The sequence below is a fragment of the Sphaerodactylus townsendi genome, linkage group LG01 (assembly GCF_021028975.2).
Source record: "Sphaerodactylus townsendi isolate TG3544 linkage group LG01, MPM_Stown_v2.3, whole genome shotgun sequence".
Lineage (NCBI taxonomy): Eukaryota > Metazoa > Chordata > Lepidosauria > Squamata > Sphaerodactylidae > Sphaerodactylus > Sphaerodactylus townsendi.
Window position 1 is genome coordinate 23,658,563 of NC_059425.1, and position 19,198 is coordinate 23,677,760.

The 19,198-nt window shown below is 46.8% G+C and overlaps 1 protein-coding gene across 2 annotated transcripts in view; it reads right to left on the reverse strand.

The window, feature by feature from the left end:
• The window catches only part of ANKRD35 (ankyrin repeat domain 35), a 65,597-nt gene extending 47,578 nt beyond the window's left edge, over positions 1 to 18,019 (reverse strand). For both annotated transcript variants that reach the window (XM_048514320.1, XM_048514329.1), the window contains exon 1: positions 17,730 to 18,019. In XM_048514320.1, coding sequence (XP_048370277.1) covers positions 17,730 to 17,768 — 39 coding nt within the window. In that variant the 5' untranslated portion in view covers positions 17,769 to 18,019. The remainder of the gene's footprint in view (positions 1 to 17,729) is intronic.
• Positions 18,020 to 19,198: the final 1,179 nt, after the last annotated feature.

The window sequence follows — 19,198 nt, forward strand, 5'->3', positions numbered from 1 at the left end:
ACCTGGGAGTAAGCTCGGCTGCTGGCAATGGAGCTTGCTTCTGAGTAAACCTGCCTAGGGTCATGATTCATCCGTTGGAAGAGTTGCACAGTTGCTTCAAAGCAAAGCCACCGACTACCACCAAGCTTACTCCTGAGTAACGCACGCCTCGGAGCCAACCAATTTTTTTCTAAACTAAAATCTCAGTATTCGGGTTAAATTGCCGTGTTGGCACTTTGCGATAAATAAGTGGGTTTTGGGTTGCAGTGTGGGCACTCGGTCTCGAAAAGGTTCGCTATCACTGATTTATGGAAATCTGGTGCAGGCAGGACTGATATTGATAGGGTTAGATCCAACAAGACAATTTCTGCAAATAAAAGGCGGCTTGTGCATCATTTTCTCTGATTTCCTCCTACCACTTCAAACCTCATCTTGCTGTTCCTGGGAGAGAAATCTGTGCCCCTCCCCCAGGAGTAGAATTTTGGTGGGGTTTTGGGCTACAGCGTCCAAGGCGGGGAGGGATGGGACGGGATGAGCTGGGGGGGGAAGCAAGGAAAGCAAATTCAGCCGACTGAAATCCCTTCTCTCAGGATTCCATTAAAATTGAGTTGTTTGTTTATCTTGTCATCCCCCAGTGGCTCTGGAAATTGAATCTCAGAGGGGTAGGAATGAGTTTTCTCATCAGGGCACATGCCTCTAAATGCCTGCACATGGATGCAGAGGTGCCTTGCGGTGCACAGCCTGCCATTTCAGACCCTTTTGCTGATTAGGTACATTTAGAACCGTATAAGCATCTGCAAGTAGACCATCGCCAGTTCAAAACGTACCTCAGCAGCAACAGGGTGTGAAATGGTAGACAGGGTGTGGAACGGGAAGCTGATGCGGTGAACACCTAAGTTTTTGTTCCTAGGCACTGACTTTCTGATGTATCAGCTCTGCAGCAAAATAGCAAACACCCTTTTAGCTTTTTGATCAATAGCAATTGCAGGGGAAAGGACACAGCGCTGCAGAGAGCAGAGGCTTCAGCAGTGTTACATGAGGTGGGTTAGACACCATGCCCTCTCTTGCTATGAGAATGGAGATATCGGTCAATTCCCTACGGTCAATTAATCGCGTGATACTCACGCGAAATATCAAGGTTTCAGCAAGAACTCCCCGCTGCTTAACTGCCAAACACGGATTCAACCCGGTCCTGGCGCACGCTCTCCCCCTTATCACGTGTTTTTTAGAAAACTGCATGTAAGTGCACCTTTTAAAAAAACATGTGCTGAAGCTGGATCGGTGGGGAGGTTCAGAATCTAGATTTATTTTCCCACCGTAGGGAGTGGCGTGGAGCCTTCCAGCAAATCAGAGCGCAACGGGCAGTTTTTTTTTGTTTCGCACTGGTGGTGGCAACGTTGTAACGTGGCTACGTGGAAACGTATTTTGACTGGTGTGCCAACTGTAAATTGGAAACAGAAATTAGACTTTCGTGCCAGCGCAGCTGCGTGGGTAAAGAGTTTAGAAAATGTCAAAGCTGCATGTAAACGTAGCTGTGCACGAAAAACAGCTATTGTTCCCACTCCAACGCAATAGCCAATCAGAAGAAAGCTGCTCCCATCTACACATCTACATAGTGATGTAGCTGTGCAAAAAAAAAGTTTTAAAAAATTTCCGCCCCAACAGAACACAACAGCCAATCAGGACGAGGGAGAACAGAGCCGCTGATCAGATTGCACGTTTGTGGGGAGTGCTTCATTGCTTAAAACCATGATAGACATCGAGGCCTTCACTAGATACACGCTGCAGTGGGGATGGAGAAACTGCAATGAAAAGGCGCTGTTTCTTTTGAAACCTGGTTGTATACGGCTTTAATTTCTCAGTGGGGAAATGGCCATTGTGTCGCTGTTTCCCGCTGTGGAAGTTATGCCCTATTGCAGTGGTGGTGAACCTTTCGCACTCCAGATGTTATGGACTACAATTCCCATCCCACGTGGCCATGCTGGCAGGGGTTGATGGGAATTGTAGTCCATAACATCTGGAGTGCCAAAGGTTCGCCACCACGGCCCTATTGGCTGATACATCAACTGCAATCCTCAAAATATTTTCCTGGGAGTACAATGAAATGGGGGGGGGGGGATTTCTGAGCAGGTTTCCTTAGGATTGCTCTTTCTCTCTGGCCCCTTCCGCGCATGCTGAATAATGCACTTTCAATCCACTTTGTTTGCAAGTGGATTTTGCTATTCCGCACAGTAAAATCCAGCTCCAGAGCACATTGAAAGTGCATTATTCTGCATGTGCGGAAGAGGCCTCTCAGGCCCTTTCCACGTGGGGATAATTTTCTGCCTTCCACCGAATGCAGTGGCGGATGCAGCACAGCGGCAGTGGGGTTTCCACCAGGCAGATTTCTCTGCATTTTCCCTGCCCTGTTTCAAACAATAGTGATCCTCCTCCTACATCCTCTGAAGAGAGCTTGTCTGAATATTCCTTTTAAACTGATAACTGACATAGTGAACCATACTGATTAAAAAAAAAAAACCCTTCCCCCCAGTGGCACAGGGGAGAGAAATGGCTGGTGTCTGGAGGCTGGTGTCTGGAGGTCTCCTGCTGTTACAACTGATCTCCAGGCAACAGAAAACAATTCAGCTGCAGAAAATGGCCAGTTGTAGTAGTAGTAGTAGTAGTAGTAGAAGAAGAAGAAGAAGAAGAAGAAGAGGAGGAGGGGGGAGGAGGGGGAGGAGTTTGGATTTATATCCCCCCCTTTCTCTCCTGTGAGGAGACTCAAAGGGGCTTACAATCTCCTTGCCCTTCCCCCCTCACAACAAACACCCTGTGATGTGGGTGGGGTTGAGAGAGCTCCGAAGAACTGTGACTAGCCCAAGGCCACCCAGCTGGCATGTGTTGGAGTGCACAAGCTAGTCTGGTTCACTAGATAAGCCTCCACAGCTCAAGCAGCAGAGTGGGGAATCAAACCCGGTTCCTCCAGATTAGAGTGCATCTGCTCTTAACCACTACGCCACTGCATTATTCTATCTCACTGAGCTCCCTCCCCTCTCACAACCCTCCCCTCCTCAGGTTCCTCCCCCGAAATCTCAACATCTTTCCTAAACTGGAGGTGGCAGCCCAATTAATTAATTTGCAAAGCAACAATTAAAATACAACACGGACAATGCTTAAAAAAGTTAAAGGTGGTGGCTGTGTAAGTACTGGGTCATTACTGACCCATGGAATGATGTCACATCATAATGGTTACTTAGCAGATGATGTTTACAAGGTGGTTTGCCATTGCCTTCCCAGTCATCTTTACCCCAAGCAAGCTGGGTACTCCTTTTACTGACCTCGGAATAATGGAAGGCTGAGGTCAACCTTGAGCCGGCTACCTGAAACTAACTTCCTTTGGATTCGAACTCAAGTTGTCAGGAGGGCTTTGACTGCAGTGCTGCAGCTTACCACTCTGGCCAGGGGACTTTTTCAATTACTCTATTTCCCATCAGATACAAAAATATACAGGACAAACTCTCCCAAATAGAACATTAAATCATAATCAAACCATATGAAATATGGGACCAATATTATCTCTATGTGCCACAGCTTGATTCCAATCATCTATGCCAGTAAAGCTTTTAGCTTTTGAAAGGTACATCAATTTGATCATGAGAAAGGAGTCTTCAAATGTGTCCAGCAATTCTTTGGAGAAAAAAATCAAATTGCACACTAAAAAACAAACAGATTAAATTAGACCAGGTTCGTAGCCAGCCTTCCTTGGTAGATGGAGTTGCCATATTTCCAGGTGGGGCTTCAAAAAACGATGTCCTTATATCCTGCAGAAATTTCCGGGAACTCCTGCTGTGCCCAAGCATCTACATGTTTTTGAGCCAAGTCAGATTTAAATTGAAAGTTCCCTAAATGAAACTTGAATTGTTTCCCCTCCCTTCTAAATAGCAGGCATGATTCCAATTGGAACCCCAATGTAAATATTCCCGCCAACCATGCCCTGCCTTCAGCCCTTCCAACAGCAAAAAAGGACAAGGTTCTTGCATTTTTAAAACTGTTTGTTCTGCCCCCAAAGTGAATCTGTTTTTGGTGCCCTGTACTTGGCTAGGACAGAGTGGGGGAAACACAAGCCAGGTTCAACAGTTCTTACAATAGGTTTATTACTTGAGAGAAACAAGACCCTGACTCCTCCCTTAGGTCTATCTAAATCAGAGTACTTGCTTGTCTTGATCATATTTGAAGCTGTAGACTGTGACTTCTCTTGGCTGCTTTCAAGAAAGTCCACTGTGGCCCTTTCCCCACTTACCTTAAGCCTCGCACTACTCTCCTCAAGTCAGGGGCGTAACGAGGCAGCCCTGGGCAAACTGTAGCCCTGGGCAAAACCTGAGTTGGATGCCCCCCCCCCCCCATGGGCTGCCACTCCACCACGACCAAATGTTTTTTGCACCAGGACATTGGTGCCTGCAGGGGGTGCATTTTAGACATATCAGCACCAAAATTTCACAGCTATATCCCCATCGGGATTACTGTCCTTATCCTACTCCCCATCTCTGGTGAAGGTTTTGGTTCAGAGGAGTCCAAAGTTATGAGACTTCCCAAAGGGGGGTGTACCCCATCCCACATTGTTTCCAATGGGGAGCTTTTCAATAGGGAGATGGGAGGGCTGGGACAGCTTTGAGGGTCCATAAGCTTTGGCCCCCCTGAACCAAACTGCACCAAACCTGGGGGGGTATCATCAGGAGCAGTCTCCTGATCTCAAGACCCTGAAAGGCTTTGAGACTGCACTCTTCAAAAACTGTCCTTCCTCCCCAGCCTGCCAAACCCCCACCATGGACAGCAAATACAGAAAACTCAATGCAGAACAAAGCATTATTGGGCAAATTTCCTGGGATGTTCCTGCAAGGAGGTGCATTTTTGGATGTAATACAGCACCGAACTTTCAGGGTTTACATCATCCTGGAAACTGTCCTTATGGTACCCCCAAAGAGTTTAAGCGTGCACCGAGGATTTGGTTTCAAAGGGGTCCAAAGTTATGGGACCCCTCAAAGGGGGTGCCCCATCCCCCCCATTCTTTGCTAAGAAGATGGGAGGCTACCCTTTGAGGGTCCCACTAACTTTGGACCCCCTGAACCAAACTTCACCGTAATGAGCAGGGGTGCCATCATCTCCAGATAATGATACGCCTGGACAATTCTTGGTGCCGATACATCAAAAAAATGCACCCCCTGCAGGAACATCTAGAAAATTTTGCCCCAATAATCTTTATTCTGCATTGAGTTTTCTGCATTGCTGCCGTAATGGGTTGCAGAAGCAAGAGTGGGCACATTTCTGAAGGCACAGTCTCAAAACTTTGGAGTCTAACTCATCAGGGGAGAACTGCCCTAATGATACCTCCAAGTTTGCAGTGCAGCTTGGTTTCTCAGGGGGGCCAAAGTTATGGCGGACCACCTCAAACTGTAACCCCATCTCCTATTAGCTCCCATTGGAAACCAGACTAATGAGAGACAGGGGCACCCTTTGGGGGGGTCCATAACTTTGAACTCTCTGAACCAAGCCTCCTGGGCAAACCTGGGAGGTAGTATAAGGACAGTCCCCCCCCCCGATGATACCACTGAAACTCTTGGTGCTGCATAACCTTAAAAACTGCGCCCACCTGCAGGCCGAAAATGGAAAACCACTCAAAATACCCAAAGAGCGAGACCCAGCATTTTTTGATGCCCCCCACAAGGTGATGCCCTGGGCAGCTGCCCACCTGCTTGCCCAATGGGCATTACAGCCAGTGCCTCCAGAGTAGTCATGGGGTCCCCTGGCACTCCCCACAACTGAGTGACAACAACGCATGGCAGCCTGGCCTGCCGCTCTTGCGCCCCCTCAGAAGTCATGGGTGTGCCCTCGCTGCAATGAGCTCCTGGCACTCAAAGACGTGTCACACTACTCTTGAAGCCAAGGTGGCTTGAACCTGGGAGAAGCTGAGAGGAGGCAGAGGGCAACAAACAAGGCTTTTCAGGGGACCCTGTAGCCCGGGTCCCTCCCAAGGTGACATCTCTTCAGATGTCATGGAGAATGAGTCTGGGTGACAAGAGGGTGCCAGTCTGAGGTGAAGATGTTCCCTTAGATGGGATCCTTCATGCTGGTGATCAGCTATCCTCTGCACTGAGGATACCCCTGAGGTGGGGGGAATGCTTGTAGTGGGTGATTCGATCATCAGGAATAAGAGAGTTAAGGTTTGTGACAGGCATTGATGGCCGCATGGTGACTTACCACCTGAAAGTGCGAAGGTTCTTGGGATGTCCGCGCTTCGTCTAGATAGGCTGTTAGACAGTGCTGGGGTGGAGTCGGCAGTTGTGGTCATTGGTACCAATGACATTGGGAAATGTAGCGAGGAGGTTCACAGAGCTAAATTTAGGCTGCTGCTACAGGAAAAAAGGTTAAAATCCAGGACTGAGGTGGCATTCTCACAGAAATGCTACCTGTTCCACTTGGCGCCAGGGAAACTAGGCAGCGGAGATACAGGGTCTCAATGCGTGGATGAAGAGGTGGTGCAAGGCAGAAGGGTTTCAGATTGTCAGGAACTGGGAACCTTTTGGGATAAAGGCAGGCCTGTACAAAAGGGGCCGAGGGCTTCATCTTAGCAAGAGGAACCAGGCTGCTGGCTCCAACATTAAAAGGTGGCAAGAACAGCTTTTAGAAGCTTCAGTTCCTGGGGAAGCCGACAGGAGCTGAGGTGACGGTTTTGGAATACAGGAGAGTCCAGCAAGGGATGCAGACAGAAGAGGAAAGGAGGTTTTAAATCAACCACATTCAAGTGAGGAACATAGCAATGTGATAAGTGATAGTGTCTGCAAAAGGCTAGAGGGCAAAACACATAAGTCAGGTTAGGGACGGGGGCAGAGTATACAAGTGTCTCATGCTAATAGTAGTAGAAACATTGACCTAAAATGGGAGCTGAATTACAGAGTTTTGAAGGAGGACATTGATATAGTGGGCATCACAGAGACATGGTGGGAATGAGGGAGAACCAGTGGGATGCTGTTATCAGGTTACAGGCTCTACAGGAAGGGATAGGACGGGAAGTATTGGGGTGGGGTGGCCTCTCTACCTCAAAGAGAGCATAGTGTCACATAAAATAGACAATGCAGGGGAGCTGATTCCTCTACAGAAGCACTGTGGATATCAATGCAGGGGTGAAACATAGTTTAACATTAGGAATATATTATCGTCCCCTGACCAAAGCACAAGAGGATTTCAAGGATGGAAAAAATTAGAGAGGCCAACAAAGCAAAAATGTGCATTAGTAATGGGTAGATTTTAACTATCCCCATATAAACTGGAGAAAAATGCATGTTCAGGTCATAGTAGAGGAGAGAACATTCCTGGATATGCTAAATGACTGTGGCTTAGAGGCAGATGGTTGTAGAGAGACCAACCAGGGAGATAGTGATCTAGATCTAATTCTATGTGGGACCCAGGACCTGGTGCAGGGAAGTCAGTGTTGTTGTTGAGCCAATGAGAACAGCGACCACAATGCTGTCAGATTCAGTATCTCTGCATGCGAACAAGTGACAACTACTAATGTAGTTACATTACAGCCTTCAGAAAGGGAAATTTCTCAAAGATGAGGGGATGAGTGTGCAGGAAGCTGAAAGGGAAAATCCAAGAGAGTCCAAAAAATGTCAAGATGCTTGGAGGTTATTTAAAACACAGTCTTAAAAGCTCAACTGGAGAATGTGTTCCACAGGTTAGGAAGAGCAGTGCCCAGTCAAAAGAAAGCCACCATGGTTAACAAAGGCCGTTAGGAAATTATTAGGGAAAAAAAAGATGTCTTTTAGAAAATGGAAGTCAACTTAACTGATAAAAAAAGAATACCAGAGAACACAAATGGTGGCAAAGAAGCAAGTTAGCTAGCTGTAAAGGGAGGCAAAAAAAGTTATGAGAGCATGGCTGTGAACATCAGGCTCCGGCAACAAACAGTTCTTCAAGTACATCAAAAGCACATTTTTAGGAAGCCAACAAGAGCGGTAGGCCAGTTAGATGACAAAGGAACAAAGTTGTGCTAAAAGATGACAAGGAGATTGAAAAGCTGAATGAATTCTTTGCATCTGTCTTCACTGCAAAGAGGAGGTGAAATTCCTGCACCCTGAACCAAGCTTCTTAGGAAGAATCGAGGAACTAGCGAAGATAGTGGTAGACAAGGAAAGTTCTGGCAGCCATTGATAAACTAAAATGCTACAAATCCTATGGCCCAGATTGCATTCACCAAGAGTTCTTAAAGAGCTCAAGCATGAAGTACAGATGATTCTCGCTTTAATATGCAACTTATCCTTGAAATCAGGCTCCATCCTGAAGAAGACTGGAAGATATTGTCACACCAATCTTTAGAAAGGATCTAGGGGGGACCCGAGGAAATTACAGGCCAGTCAGTTTGACATCTGTTCACCGTGAAATTAGTAGAATCTGTCATTAAAGAGATAAAATTATAAAACATGTACAAAAGCAAAACCTGCTGAGAAGAGTCAGCATGAAGCTTTGCAGAGGCAAAAATCACTGTCTTACAGAAGAAAAACTTACTAGAGTTCGCTTTTGAGGATGTAAATAGGCATGTGGACAGGGGGTGAACGGTGGACATTGTCTACTTAGTTTCAAAAGGCTTTTGACAAAGTTCCTCACCAGAGACTATTGAGAAAAGCTCAGCAATGAAGGAATAAGAGGGAGATCCTCTATGGATTAAAACTGGTTGAGAAGCAGGAAGCAAGGTGGGTGTAAATGGGGAAATTCTCACAATGGAGAGATGTGGGGAGTGGTGTCCCCAAGGATCCGTGTGGGACCGGTGCTCTTTAACCTGACTGTAAATGACCTGGAAGTAGGGGTGGGTAGCGTGGTGGCCAAGTTTGCAGATGATACCAAATTATGTAGAATTGGTGAGAACCACAAAAGGATGCGAGGGAGTCCAAAGCGGACCTTGATAAGTGGGTGAGTGGGCTGGGAAATGGCAAATGCAGTTCAATGTAGCAAAATGCAAGTGATGCACATAGGGGCAAAATCCAAACTTCACATACAGCTACAGGGGTCGAAGTGCTATCAGTCACAGACCAGGAGAGGAGTTGGCGTCTTAATTATTAGTTCCATGGGAATGTCAACTCAATGTATGGCGAAAGCTGTGAAAAGAGCAAACTCTATGCTGGGGATAATCAGGAAAGGAATTGATAATAAAACTGCAAGATTGTCATGCCCTTATATAAAGCCGTTAGTGCGACCACACTTAGGTACTGTGTTCAGTTCTGGTCACCACACATCTCAAAAAGGATATTGAAGAGATAGAAAAAAAGTGCAGAAAGAACGCTTGAGATGATTGAGGACTGGGCACCTTCGCGCTTATGAGGAAAGAGCTGCAGCGTTTGGGACTCTTTAGTTTGGAGAGGAGGCGTCTGAGGGGGGATATGATTGAAGTCTATAAAAATTATGCATGGGGTAGAAATGTTGACGAGAGAAATTGTTCTCTTTCTCACAATACTAGAACCAGGGGCATTCATTGAAAATGCTGGGGAAAATTAGAGCTAATAAAGGAAACACTTCTTCACGCAACGTGTGATTTGGTTTGGAATATGCTGCCACAGAGGTGGTGATGGCCTAACCTGGATAGCTTTAAAAGGGGCTTGGACAGATTTATGGAGGAGAAGTCAATTTATGGCTACCAATCTTGATCCTCTTTGATCTGAGATTGCAAATGCCTTAACAGTCCAGGTGCTCAGGAGCAACAGCCGCAGAAGGCCATTGCTTTCACATCCTACATGTGAACTCCCAAAGGCACCTGGTGGGCCACTGCGAGTAGCAGAGAGCTGGACTAGATGGACTCTGGTCTGATCCAGCTGGCTTGTTCTTATGTTCTTATGTTCTTATCCATGGCGCTCCTCGAAACGGCGCCTTTTGGTGGTGGGGATGCCCGGGCGCGCGTCAGAGATGCCGCGCGCTGAGAGTAGCACACAGCAAAGGGCAGCAAAGGTAAGTGGGGAAACGCCCCAAGTCTTGCTTCCCTTTAGTTCGCTCAGTCTGATTCTAATTGCTGTTAGCCTTAACTTGTGCTCCTTGGACCACCACATACTAATATTTACGTCACGAATATTCCAGTCACCAACTACCCTTGGCACCTCACTCTGACTGGCTAGGCTAGAACTAAAAAAGGGGATTGCTGGATAAAAAAGGAAACTGCCTACTGGGAAATGTCTTAAAGGGACAGGGGCTAAATAAAATACCCTCCTTTAGAAGACTTAACAAAGAACTAAAACCATGCTAACTACGGGGAAACTGGAACTTAAAGGGGAAATAACAAAAGCCTCTGTGGGGGCATGACAATGTTATCAATGCCAAGCAGCACCTAACAAAAATTCTGTCTTCTGTACAGCTATTAACCATTATGACCTTTGGATGCTTTAATTGTGAGATATACTATATCTCTCTCCACTGCATTCTGCTGTACTTTTAACAACTGTGTTGACAGCCAAAAATCCTGTAGGTACAGATGTCCTTTATAAAGACACAGCAGTGGGGAAAGTTGCAGTGTCGAATGTATGTCTGCCATGTTGTTGATATAGATAGGGCAGGGGTAGGGAACCTGCGGCTCTCCAGATGTTCAGGAACTACAATTCCCATCAGCCCCTACCAGCATGGCCAATTGGCCATGCTGACAGGACTGATGGGAATTGTAGTTCCTGAACATCTGGAGAGCCGCAGGTTCCCTACCCCTGAGATAGGGGATCCAGCCATGAAAAAAATTGGCAATTCAATTGTGCCCAACACTCTTTTCAGAGCTAAGAAATGAATCCAGGAACCCTTCAGCCAAGAAGAAGAAGAAGAAGAAGAAGAAGAAGAAGAAGAAGAAGAAGAAGAAGAAGAAGAAGAAGAAGAAGAAGAAGAAGAAGAAGAAGAAGAAGAAGAAGAAGAAGAAGAAGAAGAGGAGGGAGGGAGGAGGGTTTGGATTAATATCCCCCTTTCTCTCCTGTGCCAGGAGACTCCAAAGGGGCTCACTAATCTCCCTTGCCCTTCCCCTCACAACAAAACACCCCTCTGTGAGAGGGTAGGTGAGAGGTTGAGAGAGCTCTGAGAAGCTATGACTAGCCCAGGGGTAGGGAACCTGCGGCTCTCCAGATGTTCAGGAACTACAATTCCCATCAGCCTCTGTCAGCATGGCCAATTGGCCATGCTGAGTAGAAGGGCTGATGGGGAATTGTAGTTCACTAGAACTATCCTGGGAGAGCCGCAGGTTCCTTAACAATTCTGGACTAGCCCTAAGGTCACCTAGCTGGGGCGTTATTGTGGGAGTGTACAGGCTAATCTGAATTCCCCAGATAAGCCTCCACAGCTCAGGCGGCAGAGCGGGGAATCAAACCCGGTTCCTCCAGATTAGATACACGAGCTCTTAACCTCCTACGCCACTGCTGCTCCTTGCATCCAATGAACGGGTCCTGCCTTTTGCCAAGGAAAAACGAATGTTAATGTTTTTTTTACTCCTGACTTGCAGAGCTTGAATTGAGCAGAGAGAGGAAGACACCTCTCTGAGAACGGTGCTGACGCTCCAGCCCTGTCTTGTAGCCTGTTGTCTTAAACTTAATTAACAATTAAGCAATAGCAGGGTGTGTGGCCCTTGTGAAACATACCCTCTCCACAGGGCGAGCTTTGGGGCCTGTTGCACCGGCAACGACAGGCTTCAGCCCTGACTTTTCCGCAGCTACAGTCTCTGCAGATCCTCAGCAATTGATTCGCGGAAATAGATTTGCTATTTTTTCTTTAAAAATAAAAACCAAAGCAACAACAATGCTGGTCTGCTAAACAGGTGGACAGGCCACTTACACACTGCTTGCTTGCCTAGGTACAGGTGCTATGAGGAAGCTGTTGGTTTTCTCGGGTTTTTTACAGCTTCATGTGCTTTCATTAACCTTCTGGGATTTCCCTGCTGTCTTTGCCAAACCCACTTTGCTGCAATAGCTTGGGGAGCATCACAGAACAGCTGGGATGGCTGATAGGTTGGGTTGCCAGCTCTGAACTGGGAAATGCCTGGAAGTTTTGAGAGCCTGGGAAGAGTGGTATTTAGGGAGGGGGGAGACCTTAATAAGGTGAAATGCCAGGCAGTACACTAAGGTGACCAGATGGTCACCTTTGTGAACCGGGGCGGGGGGTAGGAGGCCGCGCGCAGTCGCAGGAGCGCACTGCCTTCTGGGGCCATGCGCGGGGGAGGCTGCCGCACTGCCTTATGCCCCAGAAGGCAATGCGGCAGCCTCCCAAAAATCGGGACAATTGAAATAACCTGCAGGACGAGGGACAAATTGTTTGAAGGCGGGACTGTCCTGCCAAAAGCGGGACGTCTGGTCAGCCTGCAGTACACTTTCCAAAGCAGCCATTTCCTCCAGACAGGGGCATACTGCCCAGGAGGACATATGGGGCAAATGTCCCCAGGCTGCGGCCATTTAGCCACATGGGGGGGGGAATCACCCCCCACATCTTCCCCCTGGGTCCAGTGGTGAGATTCAAATAATTTAACAACTGGTTGTTCACAAGCACCATTTTAACAACCGGTTCTGCCGAAGTGGTGCGAACCTGCTGAATTTCACCACTGCCTGGGTCCATACGCTAACTTCAAGATCTGGTGCCAAAAAACATTGTTTGGTTGTGGTGGGAGAGGGCAGTCACCCATATTGGTGGGCGGGAAAACTCAAATTTTGCACCGGGCTACATTTTTCCTAGATACACCTCTGCTTCCAGGAGGAGCAGAATAAATGTTTCAAATAAATAAATATGTGATTTATGCACGGAGATGAGTTGTAATTCTGGGAGATCTCCAGCTATAAGAGAGACAGAAGAATAAAACTTATAAGAGATTCAGAAGAATAAAAGCAGAGGTTAAGAACTGTGCCTTGTGCAGGGGTCTGCAACCTGTGGCTCTCCAGATGTTCATGGACTACAATTCCCATCAACTGGCCAGGCTGGCAGGGGCTGATGGGAATTGTAGTCCATGAACATCTGGAGAGCCACAGGTTGCCGACCCCTGGCCTTGTGTTATCACCCAGGCATGCATCAAGCTATAACAATCTGTTTTTGTAAGGAACACAAGAACCTGCCTTATCAGACTATTGGTCAGTACTGTCTACTCAGACCGGCATCACCTGATCCTTTGTATCTGTGGGACTGCTTCTCCTTCACTCTGTAGATAACCACTTGTTAGGGGTCCCTGGCCCGAAGGATCTTTGGCTGTCCTCGACCAGGGCCAGCACATTTTCAGATCTAGCCCTAGACTGGCTCTGCCAAATGAGATCTGGGGTTTGTCTCAATTCCACAGGGCCTGCAAGACAGAGCTTTTCCGCCAGGCCTATGGTTGAGAACAGCAGTGGCATTTTCTTCACAACTGGACTCCCTTTCCTTTCCTTTCCTCTCCCCTTCCCTCCTTTTCATTCCCCTTAATTAGAGCTAGGTTTTACAGTGCTATTAGGAAACAGGCAATAGTTGGGATTTCAAACTGAATTCTTATCATCAGCCGCCCTGAGCCCTATGGGGATAGGGCGGGATGGAAATCTAATAAATAAATAAATTCTGAGGAAGGCCAGCCTATAAATCAAATCAAATACGGTCATAAATATACAAATAAAACAAATAATTTCTGATGACAGACATGGAACCTGGATCCTCCAGTGTGTTAAACAGATGTTCCACCCCTGAGCCACAGCCCTTCTTCAAGGAAACGTTGCAGGATATGTTATTCTAATGCCCTTCTCCTCGTATCAAGACTGAGTCGGCAAAAAATGAATCTTGGACAGCAGAAGCACTTCTGAACACGGGCCTCTCTCAGGTCCCTTCCACACACGCAAAATAATGTGTTTTCAAACCACTTTCACAACTGCTTGCAAGTGGATTTTGCTATTCCACACAGCTTCAAAGAGCACTGAAAGCAGTTTGAAAGTGCATTATTCTGCATGTGCGGAATGAAAGTCTCCACTGCAAAATGCAAGCAGAGAGTACCCATCTAGCATTCAGGATAAATGCCCCCCCTCCTTTTTTAAGCTCCACAGTTTATCTCTAAACTAGTAGGCAGAATCCTCACTTCCCATCTTTTAGGAAAACAATTCTACAAAGTGCTGGTTTAGAAGAAAAACATTTGCCAACGATTCATGTCACCAGTGGATTTGACCTCCTCAAGGCCATCAAAAAAATTCCGAACATGCATGGACAGGAACTCCTTGGGGAGGTAACATCACCTGCCGTGTAAAAGGCCCAGATGAACTCGCCCCAACCAGGCCTGTTTATCAGGCTCAGAGACGGCCTCACGCAGCGACAATTTCATGCAAAATATAGTCCCCAAGGCTGGAATATCCCAAGGGCTGGGTGTAGCAAGAGGAAAGAATGACAGGAGGAGCTCAATGGGAGAAAGGAATTTCTGGCCAGGCTTCAAACTGGCTTAAGTACTTGCAGCAAATGGAGTCAAGTTTCAAGGCTCCGCTGGTATATAGCTTAGCTTAATGTTGCCAAATGCACGCGGGGGGGCCTGTCCTTATAATAGAGTTAATATATAAAAATGGGCAATTGACTTTTTCATGGCATGGAGCTAAAGAAAATCATCTGATAATTGCTGGAGGGACCGAGACTTGAATGTGATCTCAATACTGCAAGCTCCAGGCAGGTATGGGGTCCGTAGGGTCGCCAACCTCCAGTTGAGACCTGGAGTTCTGCTGGAATATCTCCAAACTGCAGGTATCAGTTCTCCTGGAGAAAGTAGCTGCTTTGGAGGATGGGGTTTATGACATTATTCCCCACTTAAGTTCCTCCTCTCCCCAAACCCCACTGCTCCCAGGCCCCACAAAATCTGCAGGAATTTTGCCCAGTTCAGAGTTGGCAACCTTACTTGCCACCAATTCACCTCAGAAAGCTCTGAAGAACTGTGACTAGCCCAAGGTCACCCAGCTGGCATGTGTTGGTGTGCACAAGTTAATCTGGTTCACCAGATAAGCCTCCACAGCTCAAGTGGCATAGCAGGGAATCAAAACGGGTTCTCCAGATTAGAATGCACCTGCTCTTAACCACTACACCACGCTGACTAGAGAACTGACCTCTTTAAAAGATGTTCTTTGATTGTGTGTTCCTGCATGGCAGGGGGTTGGACTAGATGGCCCTTGTGGTCTCTTCCGACTCTATGATTCTAGGTGTTTCTCAGTGTATCTTATTACACAGCCAAAGTTATATACGTCTTTCCATAATAATATTATTCAAGTAAGCTGTAATGACACATTGATGGTGTCCAAGAAATTCAGTGTCAGTTTATCTGACAGACTGTAGAATTGCCTAATTTCTGTGTTTATTGCTCTTCTCAGCATTTTCCCACAGACAGGCAAGCCACATGCTCTGAGGGAAAGCCAGAACATAAACCCATAAAAATTAAAACACTGCTTCGTTCACCAGTCTTTGGAAATTCCTTTCCTGATCTGGAGATACTCAAGAAATGCAGATTTCAGTAATACCAGTTCACGCAACACAAAGTTATTCTGTGCCCAAGGTATTCTGCTGACCGATTTGTCCTGGGAATTCTGTGCTTGAATTTAATTCTAAATATGGCATGCATGGACCATATTTGGATTGGGACCACAGTGGACTTGCAGCTGCCTGAACACAAAACCCCTGGTAGACCCTTGGGGGACTTTGAGGATTTTATAACTTGCCCATTGGCCCCAAGTCTCCATTAAAAAAAGCCCTCACCTAGATTCTAGATCTTGTAGCCATGGAGCTGTGATGGACTGTCCATGCCCACTGAGAGCTATGGTGGGATAGCATTCAACCAAGGTTGCTGACTGGTCAGGGAGGGGGAGTCCATTTCTGTTAATATAAATTTAATGTGCTGAAATGGGCAAATGAATCTCTTCAAGGTGTGGAGCTGAATAACACTATCTGGTAATGGGTACAGATCGAACTAAGAGCGACAGCTACAGGAACCAGTTTTTTAAAATGGCAATCCCGAATCCAACAGCAACTATCTTCAGTAAAGAATTTCCCAGTGTGAATGACACAGCAAGTCCTATGCCAAGTTACTCAAGTTAAACCTTTTGATTTCAGTGGGCTTAGACTGGAATAAATCCTGCATATGACTGTGCTGTCAAGGGAAAGTGACTGCCTGAAGCCACAACAAAATGAAGGGAGCCGAGAAACCACACGACAGCAGATTGTGTCTTTTAATTACTGAAGGAGGCAGTTCCCTTTGGCTTAACCACAGTATGCAGGAAACTCTCTCTGGTTGGCCCTGATAACCTCAGAAGAAAAAGGTAAAGGTACCTGTGGAAGTACCGGGTCATTACTGACACAAGGGGTGATGTCATATCACCATTTACTGGCAGACTACATTTATGGAATGGTTTGCAATTGCCTTCCCCAGTCATCTACACTTTACCTGCAGCAAATTGTGTACTCATGCATACATCCACGCATACACAAGCCTTTATTGGCATCAAACTGTGTACTCATTTCACCAACCTCAGAAGGATGGAAGGTTGAGTCAGCTACGTGCAACCAACTTGAAACTCTTCCATTGGGATCGAACTCGGTTCGTGAGCAGAGCTTTGACTGCAGTACCGCATCTTACCACTCTACGCCACGGGGTTCTTAATAGGTGCCGATAATTCTCTCAATTTGATATCTATCCCAATCCAAGTACCTGTTTTTCCGGATTTGCAGTTCAGCAATTTAATGTCCTATAAGAACTTAAATCTGGGACCTCTGTCTGCTTGAAAATGGAGCAGGCTTATCCCAAAATAAACACAGGTTTTACAGAAATGTTAAGAACATAAGAACATAAGAACAAGCCAGCTGGATCAGACCAGAGTCCATCTAGTCCAGCACTCTGCTACTCGCAGTGGCCCACCAGGTGCCTTTGGGAGCTCACATGCAGGATGTGAACGCAATGGCCTTCTGCTGCTGCTGCTGCTCATGGATGTTGAACTGCATTTTGTTCTCTCGTGGATGTTGAACTGCATTTTCTGAGGAAAGGGATGCTGCAGGGTGAAGTCTCTATCAAGAGAGATGATCTCTGAACACAAAACCCTGCCCTCTCATTCTATGTACCATGCTTTCTAGCCTAAAAATTCCTTACCCAGTTGTCCTCAAGACTAGGATCAATGGTGAGGTTCAGACATTCTGCACATGCTCAGGGGCACTGTTTTATCATACGTCTAGCACAAAGTGTTGATCTTGAAAACCAATACTACAAAGGGTACCAGAGAACCACAACGGAAATAAATCCCTGGACTTGAGCAGTGCAGAATTTCAAAAAATAATTTTGAATACGAAGGCTACACCTGCTACACATACCCAAGTACCACTTCTTGGTTTATATGTAAATTTCTTGAAAGAATTAATCTGAATTAAACTTTACAATGCTGTATTCATAGATTGAACAAATCTCCATAAATCATTCTGCTTGCAAATACCTAGTGTAGAGGCAGTAGAATAGAGCTATAAAGAATACTGACCCCCCCCCCACCCAATAACTGAAAATCCTCCTTGACCCTCCCCAGTTTCACTAAGGATTGCTCACATAAGGGCTAGATAGTTGCTTTTCTAATAAACTGAAAGTTCAGCTCGTCAGTATGTCAGATGCGGAACGTGAGGTGTGGCAGTGGAATACACTGGCTTTCACCTGCCAGCTTTTGTCAGTAACCACCGGCACCTGTTATAGGGACAGAATATAAGCCATTTACTTGGGGGGGAGGGGGGAACACATCAAAACTAATTTCACAGCAGTGGGTACTCACCGCCACTTGGTTGCTGGAGCAAGAGAACATCTTCTTCATGGTGCCCACAGCACTATCCCCCCACACGTTCCAGTCAGCAGGGATCACAGGCCAGTAAACCACGCTCAGACCATCACTGGCAAAGAGTCTCTTCTCAGGATAGGTGTTTGTTGAATCCCGGGCATCCAGCAGGGATTAGAACGGAACCCCGCAGGGAAACGTCATCGGAGGACCCAGAGTAGCCATGCTGGCTGTCGGAGCCCGTAAAGGTGAGTAATGTCCCAACAGCATTCAGAGATGAACCCTTTCCCGGCCTGCGGGCCTTCACCAAGTCCCTCCCTCAGAGCCTCCCGCACACCTGTTTCCCAGCTCCTGGCCCAGGTCTGGACTTGCTCGAGATCACATCACTAATCGCTCTTGTCTTCTGGCTTTGAAAGCGGGGAAGTTTCTGACCCACCCTCTCCCTAGAAACTCAGGGCTATCTTTTTTCACACGGTTGTCCTCACAGTAGACAAGAGCCTCCGAATGGCTTTCCCTCAAAGTGGAAACAGGGACATAAGCCGTGTGACCACCACGACCTTCCCTCTTTCCCTAAAGCATGCTAAAGGTGCTGTATTCTGATGCTTCAGTTTGCTGTAAAAGCCAGGAGAGTGAATCTGGTGAGGATACATGGGGGGAAATTTCATTGCCGTGTGGCGCTGGAAAGTGCCCTCAAGTCGTAGCGGACTTGTAGGGACCCCATAGGATTTTCAAGACAAGAGGCATTCAGAGGTGGTTTGCCGTTGGCTGTCTGAATCGTGACCCTGGACTTCCTTGGTGGTTTCTCATCCAGTTTTTAACTAGGGCCGACGTGGTGATCTAAGGAGAAAGGGCTAGTCTAGCAGTGTCAAAAAGTTCCTTTGGAGCTGCAGAAAGTATGAAAAGGCTGGCTGGCCATCTCCTGGATGGTCCTTTAGTATTCACACTCAGGTACAGGCTTGCTGGAGCCCTAGAGAGAAGGTGAATCCATCCCCCTCAGAAATGTAATTTTGAGACCCTGCAAATGAGGCTGAACCACGAAGAGTGATAACGCTAGCAGCTTATGCTAGGAATGTTGTACAGATCAAGTTTTGACAAGGAATCTCCCCAATGTAAAAACCAGAGACAGTGATTAACAAAGATGGGGGCCGTAGATTAGTAGCTGTCCCAGTTAAACTGGAGCATGCGTGATATTCTATTCTATTCATGTATCACCAATCTCACTACCTTTGTCGTGCATAAACTCCATTTTAAAGGATGCTCTCTGTTTGCCATAGGATGAGACCTGCCACAGTAGAACAGACTGTACCCCAGAGGCGTATCTAGGGAAAATATAGCCCAGTGCGAAATCTGAATTTTCTGGCCCTCCCCCACCACGACCAAGCAACGGTTTTTTGCACCAGGTCTTGAAGTCAGTGTATGGACATGGGGGGGGGGGAGGAGGGGGGATGTGGGGGGGCCATTTCCCATCC